Source organism: Oenanthe melanoleuca, chromosome 15, assembly GCF_029582105.1.
Source record: "Oenanthe melanoleuca isolate GR-GAL-2019-014 chromosome 15, OMel1.0, whole genome shotgun sequence".
NCBI classification, from domain to species: domain Eukaryota; kingdom Metazoa; phylum Chordata; class Aves; order Passeriformes; family Muscicapidae; genus Oenanthe; species Oenanthe melanoleuca.
Window position 1 is genome coordinate 8,314,352 of NC_079349.1, and position 11,030 is coordinate 8,325,381.

At 41.2% G+C, this 11,030-nt stretch overlaps 1 protein-coding gene across 4 annotated transcripts in view; it reads left to right on the forward strand.

The window, feature by feature from the left end:
* The window catches only part of CLTCL1 (clathrin heavy chain like 1), a 32,738-nt gene extending 24,237 nt beyond the window's left edge, over positions 1–8,501 (forward strand). Inside the window, exons 26-34 of one of the 4 annotated variants that reach the window (XM_056504074.1) lie at positions 77–226; positions 1,068–1,199; positions 1,499–1,609; positions 2,155–2,325; positions 2,888–3,109; positions 3,825–3,845; positions 6,070–6,149; positions 6,559–6,647; positions 7,165–8,501. In XM_056504074.1, coding sequence (XP_056360049.1) covers positions 77–226; positions 1,068–1,199; positions 1,499–1,609; positions 2,155–2,325; positions 2,888–3,109; positions 3,825–3,845; positions 6,070–6,149; positions 6,559–6,647; positions 7,165–7,280 — 1,092 coding nt within the window. In that variant the 3' untranslated portion in view covers positions 7,281–8,501. The remainder of the gene's footprint in view (positions 1–76; positions 227–1,067; positions 1,200–1,498; positions 1,610–2,154; positions 2,326–2,887; positions 3,110–3,824; positions 3,846–6,069; positions 6,150–6,558; positions 6,648–7,164) is intronic. The other 3 variants (XM_056504071.1, XM_056504073.1, XM_056504072.1) reach the window with 3 other exon arrangements.
* Positions 8,502–11,030: the final 2,529 nt, after the last annotated feature.

Sequence of the window (11,030 nt, forward strand, 5' to 3'; positions counted from 1 at the left end):
AGTAAGCTAGCTGCAAGTGAAAGTGGGAAGCTGTCAGTGAATCAAATCCGGTGCATTTTTTTGTTTGTTTTATTAGGTGCTCAGAGCTGCAGAACAGGCTCATCTCTGGGCAGAACTTGTATTCCTGTATGACAAGTACGAGGAGTATGACAATGCAGTAATTACTATGATGAATCATCCCACTGATGCCTGGAAAGAAGGCCAGTTTAAAGACATAATTGCCAAGGTAAGTCACTTGGTAACTGAAGCAAAGTGCTGAAAGCTGCTTTCAGAACAGAGGCAAAAAATGCACAACAGAATTGCTGTTTCTGAAAACAGTTTGCTTAAGCTACTACTCAGTTTTTCTGCTGTACTTAAAACACCTTCCAATCAGTTTAACACGAAGAATTTATCTGATCTTAACACTATTTCTTTTCGACTGTGCAGCACATTCTGTTGAGTGGCAGCAGCAAGCACAATGTTTTCAGAGGCTGCACAGGATCATAGGTCACAAGCAAGAGGTCTAACCTCCTTAATACCTTCGAGCTGACTGCTGTTTTAGTCTGAGGCTGTAACTGTTCTTGGAAGATTTCTGCATTATGTTTCCAGCTGTTTCAATGTGAGAAATGGGGTGGGCAGTCTCATGAGTGCAGCAGAGAATAGTGAATCAAGAAACAGTTTAAACAAGATTTAGGACTGAGTACACTCTTACTGCTCTTGGGGGTTTCAAGGAAACAATTTAAAGACTTTTTTTAAAGCTATAGTCTTCTCTGGCTTCAGAAGTTGACAAATGTTCGTATTAACTGTAGTCGGCTGCCTGTACCAGGACCTCTTCAGTGGATGGATTAGAATTGATTTCTAATGCCCCTAGTAGCCCGTGTTTTCACTGTCTGGAAGCAGATGATACAAGAAGCAGTCATAAGATTGAACAAGAATTCTGCATAAGTAAAAAACTTCTGGTCTCTAGAAGAAAACTTAAGTTGTTATTTAGTAGGAGTCACATAAACTTTATGCTGAGTTAAGTGGTCTGAACTAAGCACTTTAGGCTTACTTGTGTTTGAAGTACTAACTAGTGTCTGATCATGCAGGTGGCCAATGTGGAGCTGTACTACAAAGCCTTGCAGTTCTACTTAGACTACAAACCTCTGCTGATCAATGATCTCCTGCTTGTATTATCTCCACGGCTAGATCACACCAGGACAGTCAATTTTTTCTCAAAGGTGAGTCTGGGAGAGCGTAGGTCAACAAAAAGTCCTCTTGGTCAAATTAAGATACTCCAAGCTCTGGCTGGAAAACAGAATTGACATGTGTTGAGTAGCTTTGCCTCCAGTATAAAGGGCTGAGAAGCAGCCCAGGAAGAGTTGCATAACTGGCCTTGGAGAATGTTTTATTTTACTCCTAGTCATACGAGGTACCTTGTCTGAAGGGTTTTAACAATAAGCGCAAACTCCCTGATTCAGGAGAATGCAGCATCAGGATTGCTATACTTAATCTCGTATTGGAAACATCTTCTTTCCAGGTTAATCAGCTACTTCTAGTAAAGCCTTATCTGCGTTCAGTCCAGAACCACAACAACAAAGGAGTTAATGAAGCTCTAAACAACCTTTTAACAGAAGAGGAAGATTTCCAGGTGAGCCCCAAAAAACAGATTGCTAAACCTGAGGGATAGTCCTCTGACAAAAAAAGCTGCTGACACAGCAAGGTCCTTGAGTAGAAGATAACGCTTCTCCAGTGCAGCAGAGAGAAAGCATGCAGTCAGGCCCTTAGCAGGCAGGAGTCTTAAGATGTCAATGATTTGCAAAAAAGCAGGTGCCACAGATGTTTTTCTCAGAGTAGACCTCACAAAGGTCAGTATCAAGTGTGTACTCAGTGGGCTGCACTTCTGTAAATAAGTTTGCTTCTGGCCCCATTGGCTGCTATTTGAAGACATGCTTTGTCTTTTAATGGTAAAGAGCTCTTCTGACTGGAGCCAGTATAACCAAGTTAACATCTTGCTTTGTTAGAAAGCATCCTTTGGAGAGGTGCGTGAAACACTTAGGTAAATAAGGTGTGGCCATAGTATCAACATCCAGCTGGCAGAACTGAAACACTTGTGCACTATGATTAGATGCTTCTGTACTCTATTTCTCACCTACTACCATCTGGAAGCACGTGTAACAACTCTCTCCCAAACAGGGTTTGAGAGCTTCCATTGATGCCTATGACAACTTTGATAACATAACATTGGCTCAGCGTCTGGAAAAACATGAACTAATTGAATTTAGGCGTATTGCAGCGTACTTGTACAAGGGTAACAACCGCTGGAAACAGAGTGTGGAGCTGTGCAAGAAAGACCGTCTGTATAAGGTGAGTTCATGGCACTGCATAAATCTCCTGGAAACTCCTGAATGTTTGTTAGTTTCAAATCTGGAGTTTTAAGTAGTAGTCCTTCATGTGAAGGAAAGACTCTTAAAGCAGAAGTGGTTGCAATTTCAAATGCATGTCATAAATTAGTTTAATAATGTTGTCCTGTAACTGGGGATCTGTCTCTCTCAGTGGCATCTGTACAGTTACCTGTATCAGTATGGAACATTCTCCATAGACTTCAAGTTACAAGCTCTTGTAAGGGTACAGATGAAATGCAGTTACACTGCTGTGCTTTTCAAGCCTGTAGTGAGTTCTTACAGGCCAGTTTGTGCAATAGTCTGTAGGAAACCTGTTGGATGATGCTAATAAAGTATCTGGCTTGCCTCTGAGTTGTTGTGTGTGGTATCTCTCCTCCTATAGCATGTGCCTGGTGTTGTTAAAAGACTAACTTCATGGTATGCCAAATAACCTGGCTTATCCAGCTAGCAATAATGTGCATGTAAGATGCAGTGCAAGACATTGACAGGCAAGGGTCAAGCTTAATTGTTGTTCTCTTCTGTAGGATGCCATGCAGTATGCTGCAGAGTCCAAAGATGCAGAGCTGGCTGAGAAGCTGCTCCAGTGGTTCTTGGAAGAAGGCAAGCAAGAGTGCTTTGCAGCCTGCCTTTTCACATGCTATGACTTGCTGCACCCAGATGTAGTCCTTGAGCTGGCATGGAGACATAACATCATGGACTTTGCAATGCCTTACTTCATCCAAGTGATGAGAGAGTACCTTACCAAAGTGAGTATTGCATAGGCTAAAAAGCTAAGACTTTAGTCTGCTCTATGATTAGCATTATGTAAACCAGAGCTCTTTGCATATATTTGGAATATTACTGTTCCTCATAGAGGAAGTCTTCTTGAAGTTCTGTAGGTTTCATCACTCCAGGCTAGCTAGGAAAATTTATAAATAGATGCCTTGGCACTTAAGTCTAGTTAAACTTCTGCTTTTAGTGATAGACATAAGCAGCTGTGCTTCTCACAGCAGCTCCATAGCTGATGAACTGAAAACTTGGTGAGGACAACACATATATCACTTTTATATTTGTTTAACTATGAAAGTAAAGTCCCCTTATTTCCTAGAATAAAAAGAGCATAGGTCTTTTGAGTGACTAACAGTGCATATTTTTCCTCTATCAGCCATAGGAGTAGACTGCTGAGAGTGCTTGGTTTTTTTAAATGGAAAACAGAACTTTGGATGCATAGTCTGATTGTACAATACTTATACCAAGAGCTGGTCCTTAACTGAGGGTAAAGAGATTGTGATCATGTGTGGTCCTGAAGTGCCTGTTTTAAACAGCTCTAAGATACTAAGTTAAGATTCTGCCTTGGAAGGCTGTAGGATTGCATAGAACATCACTGTAAAGAACCTCATTAAAATGAGCAATGTAAAAGTGACTGCTTCATGTTGCTTCTAATAAGTCATGTTAAGTATCCCCCTCTGAATTTTCTTGCAGGTTGATGGACTGTTCTATAAGGTGACACTCTGATTTCAAACTCTCTGTGTTCATTTGTGTCCCTCGATATCCTAGGTTTCTTTTACAGGAATCTAGCTGTAGCTTCTGCCAGAAGAGCAGTGTAATTTAGCTCTAACTCATTTCCTGTTCACTTTCTAATGCTAAAAGGATAACTTTTCACAAACAACTTGAAAATCCAACCAGACTCTTCTTGTCTTCATGGGAAACAAAAACAAGTGCTTGAGGAGAGCTTTGCTTTGGGTTCCTTTTCACTGTGTTAGATATTTTATGGCAGGGACGATGCTGTTCATAAACAAAGAAAAGCAGTTGCCATGTAACAAGATGTGTTCCAAGGGCAAATTGCTTTTTACACTGTAAATTACCAAAGCGTGCAATAATTCAGGCATGACTGTGAGTTTGAATAGTGCCATGAAGCTTCTGTAAACTTCGTGCCTGTTAGTACGATGAAAGTACTTGCACAGATCTCTCCTACTCCTTGTATTTTGCTAAGGAGCAACTTGCCACACAAGTTTACTTAAACTCTTCCTGGTGGTGTTTAGGTCTAAAATCATTTATTTTAAACTGCTGGTTGGATTTACAAGTAATCATGTGTACTAAATATGGGATAACTTGCCAGAAGGAAAATCTGCATGGTGAAAGTGGTTTACAGTGAAACTAATTTAGTCTGTTGAATTAACTGCAAAACATGGAATTGGAGAATGGGCTTTATAAATGTGGTATGTCTAAAATTGTCATGTGACTAACTTCAAAATCACAAAAGAATAGACTAGTTTTGGTGGGGTGTGTACATCTTCCAGAGTTTATCTGTCTTTTCTGCATAAAAAAATGTTAAAGCAGAGAATAGCCTCTGTCCTAGAAGGGGTCAGGCACATGAAGTACAATGACACTCACCTGGAAACCTTTTGAATCGATTGTGGCCAACAGTGCAGATGTGATCGGGCTTTCCCAGAGCTGCTCATCCCTTGTTGGGGATGGCTGCTCTTGGCATTGCTCTGTTTGTCCAGCTGAGGGCAGGACTGTGCTGCTGGCCAGAGCCACTGTAGGACAGCCCCGGGGAAAGATAGACTCGAGAGGGCAGAGTCGGGGATAACTAGAGCAGGACAGGTAGTTGGAAGTGGGTAGCTGTCAGTTGCTTTGATCATAGTAATTTGGATAGTGTTTTTAAAAACCAGTATTTAGTGTATGCTGGAGAGCTCGTAGGTTGACAGCTATAAATGAGGCAGTAAAAGACCTATTGCCACTCAAGTTGTCAATTTGAGTTGCAAGCTTCAAAACCTTGAGGAAATTGTTAAACACAATATGTGGATAACACCTCTAAAGTGTAACAGAGACTCCTCTTGAAGCACTTATCAAACCAGGTGTGATTCTTGCAGTGGGAAAGGAGGATGAGGAACAGCTGAAATACAGCATTGGGCTAAATGTAGGTTTGCCAGGTTGCTAGTACTGCCTGTACCAGGATGTGAAGCTGTGTGAGTTTTATGTCTTGTAGTTTTAAGTCCTCAGTGGTTCTCTTCTAGAAAATAAAACTTGTTAAACTTGAGAAGGAAAGTACTGTTGCTCTTCAGATTGCTCTCCACACCCACTATCTAAAGTTGTATTTAGGGCTCCTGCATTACTGTAGCACTTCCAGAAATTTGTATAGCGTGAACAGAGCTTTATGGCAGACCACTGAAACCTGTATAAAGCTGATACTACTAGATCACTTTCCATGATGGTTCTAGAGTTTCTCCTAGAAAAAGTCTCTGTGAATACCAATATGGTTAAACCAGTACCTTGTAGCCAGGTTAGGCTGTAGTCCTAGATGAGATCAGACTTTATGGGCCTGGAATATTTGCAAATATCTGTAAGGTGTCACTGAAGGGGAGAGGAATTGCAGGTTAATAGGTAAATGTAGATTAGGCTGCTTTGAGATGATGGTTGCTCTGATAGATTTGAGTTCTGGGTCATAGTTAGCAGTCACTAGAATATGACCCCAAAAAATGATTCCTTTGAAGGTAATGAGTACCTCATCTGCATTTGAGAGCTGCTGCTTATTGCAATACACCTAAAAGAATTGGAAAGTCATTTTACAAAAAAGCTTGCTGAGAATAGGCAGACTTCAGCAGTCTCCAACTTGGACTAAAAAGGAGCACTTGATAGCTGAAGTACCAGGCATGAAAAGCTTCACACCATGGTGCAATTCCTAGACAAGGCCTTCATAAATCTCCTGTTCACTTTAATGTAGGTGGATAAACTTGATGCTTCTGAAAGCCTAAGAAAAGAAGAGGAACAAGTAAATGAACCCACTCCAATAGTATTTGGTAGGTTTTAATTGGTTACCTGTTGTCACTCTGGTCTCTCTTTGTGGAGGCAGCTTACAATGATGATGTATCCAAGAAAACTGGTTTCAGCTAGATGGTAATTGAAGTGGTTGTCTCTGCTCAATGAACTGCATTAAGTTTTTGAAGTGACATCTCACTCTTACAGTACTTCTACTCTTCAGATTAAAGTATTGCTCCTCTTATATGGCTTACATGTGTTGCTGGATCTCTACTGTAGGAATCATGTTTCAGTATGGTAATAGGACAGGGATACCAGGGTGTTGCCAACCCCAGGAATAACTTACAGAGCATGAAAATTCCTCTTACTCCTGTCTGAGGAATGTGTCTGCTTTCTGCTCTTCCAAGTGGAAAGGCAGACTGGCTTTCTAGCTCACTCATTTTAAGATGTGCAGCCAAAACACCATGGCTGTCTTCAAGTGTGATGCTATTTTAGAAGCCCTTCTGAAGAGGCATTCTGCTAACAAGCACCTAGAAGTGGCTGGTAAGGGAAGGATGTGACTGGTTCACTGTCTGATATAAATGTTAACCTGAATTTAACAGATGCATGAGGCATGTGTGGTCCTAGTGATGAAAACAAATCGGTCAAGGTGTATTCAGACCTTTTGCAGCACCCTCCAGACTGTGAGACTTAACAGACCTAACTATTTGCTTGAATTGCTTTATTCTTTAGATTTGCCCATGCATGGGTTATAAATAATACCAGTTTGGCTTTGAGTGTGGTCTCTTCAAAACAAGCCATGTTTATTATGACCTCAAGATCAATTGACATTCATCTTCCCTCTGAGTCCTGCCTTGCTCTTTTGTAGTTTGGTAGCAAGAGCAGATGGCATGGGTGCCCACTCCATGGCACGTGTTGGGGAATAGTGTGACTTGCTGGTATGTGCTTGCACAGGGGCTGATTTTTAGCTAAAGCCTAATAGTCCTATCACACAGCACAGCTAGCATTAGGGAAGTTTGGGATCTTAAACTAACTTTCTTTTTGTCTCATGCTTTTCTAGGCCAGCAGTTGATGTTAACAGCAGGCCCCAGTGCAGTACCTCCCCAGGCAAACTTCCCATATGGATACACAGCACCAGGATTCACCCAGCCGCCTGTTTATGGTTTCAATATGTAACTAGCTCTCTGACAGACCTTCACTGTCTCTGTTCTCTTCCTTCCCATCCCTTTTTAACTTCTTCAAGAAGTGTACTAGGCACAGATGACCTTCTGTTGGCTGAACACTCTTGCTGCCCATCTCAGTGAAGAGACTTCAGCAGGATGCCTGTTACTGTTATTTATTGATTATTGTCCGGTTACATTTCAACCTCTGAAAGGCAGCTTTTGTTAATGACATTGTGAGACTCTTGTCTGAAGTTAAGGCACTATTTCACTAACTCATATAGCAATAACTACTTGAGGCCAGGGGGAAGAGAGCATAATTTTCTTTCTTTTGAAAAGCCCTTTGAAGGCAGCTGGGAAATTGCCTGGCAACAAGTTGTTAAAGCTTTAGGTAAAGCTACTGAAGTAGCAGGGTTGTTAACAATTCAGTGAAACATCTCTTTAATAATGAATTGTTGAAAGCTTGTGTACATCTGGCCACCCATTTTATTTGCATTCTTATGTGCAAAAGAAAATGGGCTTTTCTAATGTTTGTGCTCTGAATGTTTAGAGGAATGTTGGGAAAGTTTCCTTTTCTGGACAATAATGCTGTTGGAGTTCAATGCTTTTGGGGTTAAATACTGTTGGAGTCTGTTCTCTATTTTCTGGAGTAGATTTGAGACTTGAAGAAAATAAATCTTCTCATGCCAGAGAGCAAACACTTCCCAGATCCTTTTTGTTTAACAAGAGGAGAGCATGTTACTTATTGACATTAAATGGTACTAAAACAAACCTCAGCTGTGTGTGGCAAGAGAACATAGGAGTGTGCATGGGCTGCCAAAGTACTGGAGATGCAAGAGCACAGTGTCAGGGTTGGGGAGGGGGGCACACTGCTACTGTATTCAGGCAGTAGGGAGGGCCATAATCCTGACTTCTTATTTGCACCTTTAACTGATTTTGGCATTGGCTTCCTGCCACACCTTGTTCTGACCCTGTCTGGTGGGCAGAGTCAGCACCACCTGAGTGACCAGGGTGCACTGACTCAGTTCTGCTATGCTGCATCAGGATCAACAGCGTGTCCATCACCCACCTCTTCCTTGTGAATGCCAACAGGGATATATTATTTCTTCGTGCCACTTCAAATACCTGTATCATTAACGTTTTATGTACTTAGATAACAATGTATAATTTATGGTTATGAATCTCGTGCTAATCTCGAATATTATAAAAGTTCAATTATAAATGTAAAACTGCAGTATCTACTGTGTGGTTCTAGTCTTACTATCTTGGGTGTGGGGACTGGCTGGTAGTAATGCACTACCACTCATAGCATCGGGTTTCTTAATCTGACAACATGATGCCAGGCAGGAAAAGAAGACTTGTGCCAAGGCACGTATCAGGGAAGGCCTAGGACAGAACTTTAAGGGAGTTGTGGTCTCTTCACCAGGCATACTATCACATGGGGAGGGTGTGCTGCAGGAGGCAGTCACATGTTCTCATGCTTTCATTCATGGGGCTTGGAGAGCTTCAGTCGTGTGTGGAGGGAGGTGCTGCAATGAGTCTTCTCTGCTGATACATCAGTATAGCAGTGGTTTTGGTAAGCTGCACCCTTTCATACTGCATCTTACTTGAAACAGGGCAAAACACCTTTAAATGCAAACCAGTGGTGATTGTCAGGGTTGTGGAATCAGTAACAGCAGACTGTGCTTTGGCACAATTCTGATGAGTGTGTTGTCTTCTTGGTCACCACACCATGACAGCAGTGGCAAAGGGATGCAATTCCTTCTTTTTGATAGATGCCAGAATACCCTGAGTGTTGCTGTAACATACTAAACTCAACTTTGTACTGATCAGCACTCACAGCTCAGCTTGAAATGCCTAGCAGGTAATGAGGTCAGGCAAATTTCCACTCTGTCCAGACTTACTCATTGCAGGAATTAGCCAGGTAGCTTGCCATTTTCCAGGAAAATAGTACTTCTATTTTGTAACTAGTTCCTTGTCAGTTGAAGACCACCTCTAGGATTAGTATGACTGTAGGACTTTCTATCCTGTCAACTTAAAAATGAGCTCTGACTTTATTGCAGCAAGTGCAAGCCGATGGTGGAACACAGTGAAGTACTAGATCAAAATACTGGAACAGCTCCTGACTGCAGAGAATTGAGGTAGCCTGGGGATCCTTAATAGCCTCAGTCTAGAAATCTAATTACAGGAATGACTGAATTCTCAAGGAAAGCAAAGCTGCCAGCTCTGATCCAAAGTCTTGCTTTAGTTGCTCTCCTGGTATTTAAGCTCTTGCTAAGTATGATGGCTTTTATAAATTTCGTGGTCTTGCATTCTAACATGTATTCAAAAGAGACTCCCTGCCAATACAGTCCAGCTGTACCTAAAATGTGGAACAAGATCTTGTATACCAAGGTACTTCACTGCTGTTCTGAAAGTGAAGTCATTCACAGCAGGAAAGAACTCCTCTTTCAGGGATTAGGTGAAGGATTTACTTCATTTCATGTATTTGTAATGTCCAAGTTTTTAAAAATTTGTTTTGCAGAGAATCTGCTTTAAAACTAAGTTTCTTGCTAATTCCCACCCCAGTGACACAGGGCTGGTGCTGTCCTGTAGAATGATCTGCTCATGCAGAACCCTGTGCAGCGTGCAATATCTGGAGACCAACTTCCAAGCTAATATCAGAGGGTGACTTGCTTGAGACTACATCCAGGCTTTTACTGCCTCATGTGAGGAACAGAGTATGGATCTCCTGTATAATAACTCTTGGTATTTGTGAGACCTTAGGGGCATCTTCCCTGGTCTGTCAAACTTTGGGCACATACAGATACGGCATCAGTGAAAACAAGCAATTCACAAGGGGAGTTCAGGAGGAATGCATTGCTGGGGTAAGTCCTGTTTCTTATTTTATGTAATGGTGTGGTATTTTACAAGACTTTCATTTCCCTTCCCCCCTTTTTAGGATTCTATAATTAAGTGGTAGCATAGCAGAAGGAAATGATCTGAAGTAACTTAGCTCCTTAAAAAATAAAAATTCTAGGCAGATGACGTCTGTTGAAGTTTGTGCAAGTAAATAGGCATGATACAGTAAAGACTGTAGGAACTGTAGGGTCAAAACCTAATTCTGATTTAATAGTCTTCTAGCAGTTGCAGTGCTGAGAGCTGGCACTTAGACACAACATGGATCCTGACTTGGGCTGTGGGAAACAAGGAACGACTTTTTCTTTCTTTTCTTTTTCTCTCTTTCTCTCTCTCTTTCTCTCTCTCTTTCTCTCTCCTTCTCTCTTTTTCTTTTCTTTTTCTTTCTTTTTTTCTTTTTCTCCTTTTTCTTTTTCCTTTTTCCTTTTTCCTTTTTCCTTTTTCCTTTTTCCTTTTTCCTTTTTCCTTTTTCCTTTTTCCTTTTTCCTTTTTCCTTTTTCTTTTTCTTTTTTTTTTCCCCCATAGCAAATCCAGCAGCAGTTACTCATAAGTCTAAGAAATTTCCTTGGTTTTTTAAACTCCAAAACTGACAAACAGACCTAGTAAGATGCCCTCTCAAATGAGTGTGAGTAACTTTAGTACTTTGGCAAAGCTGACTGTCAACTGCTTGTAATTAATGCTTATGCTTGGATGTGTGATATCCTAATTGGCAGGCTGGGACTTGGCCTCTGAGAAATTCCTAGTGTAACTGAATCAGCATGACAGTTTTTCAGCCTGCTGAAAAAAAAATGAGGCATGAATTTTTGCAAATCTTGGGATAGGTAGCACTGTATGTACCTGGTTCTTATAGCAAGCAGTTTATCAAGTG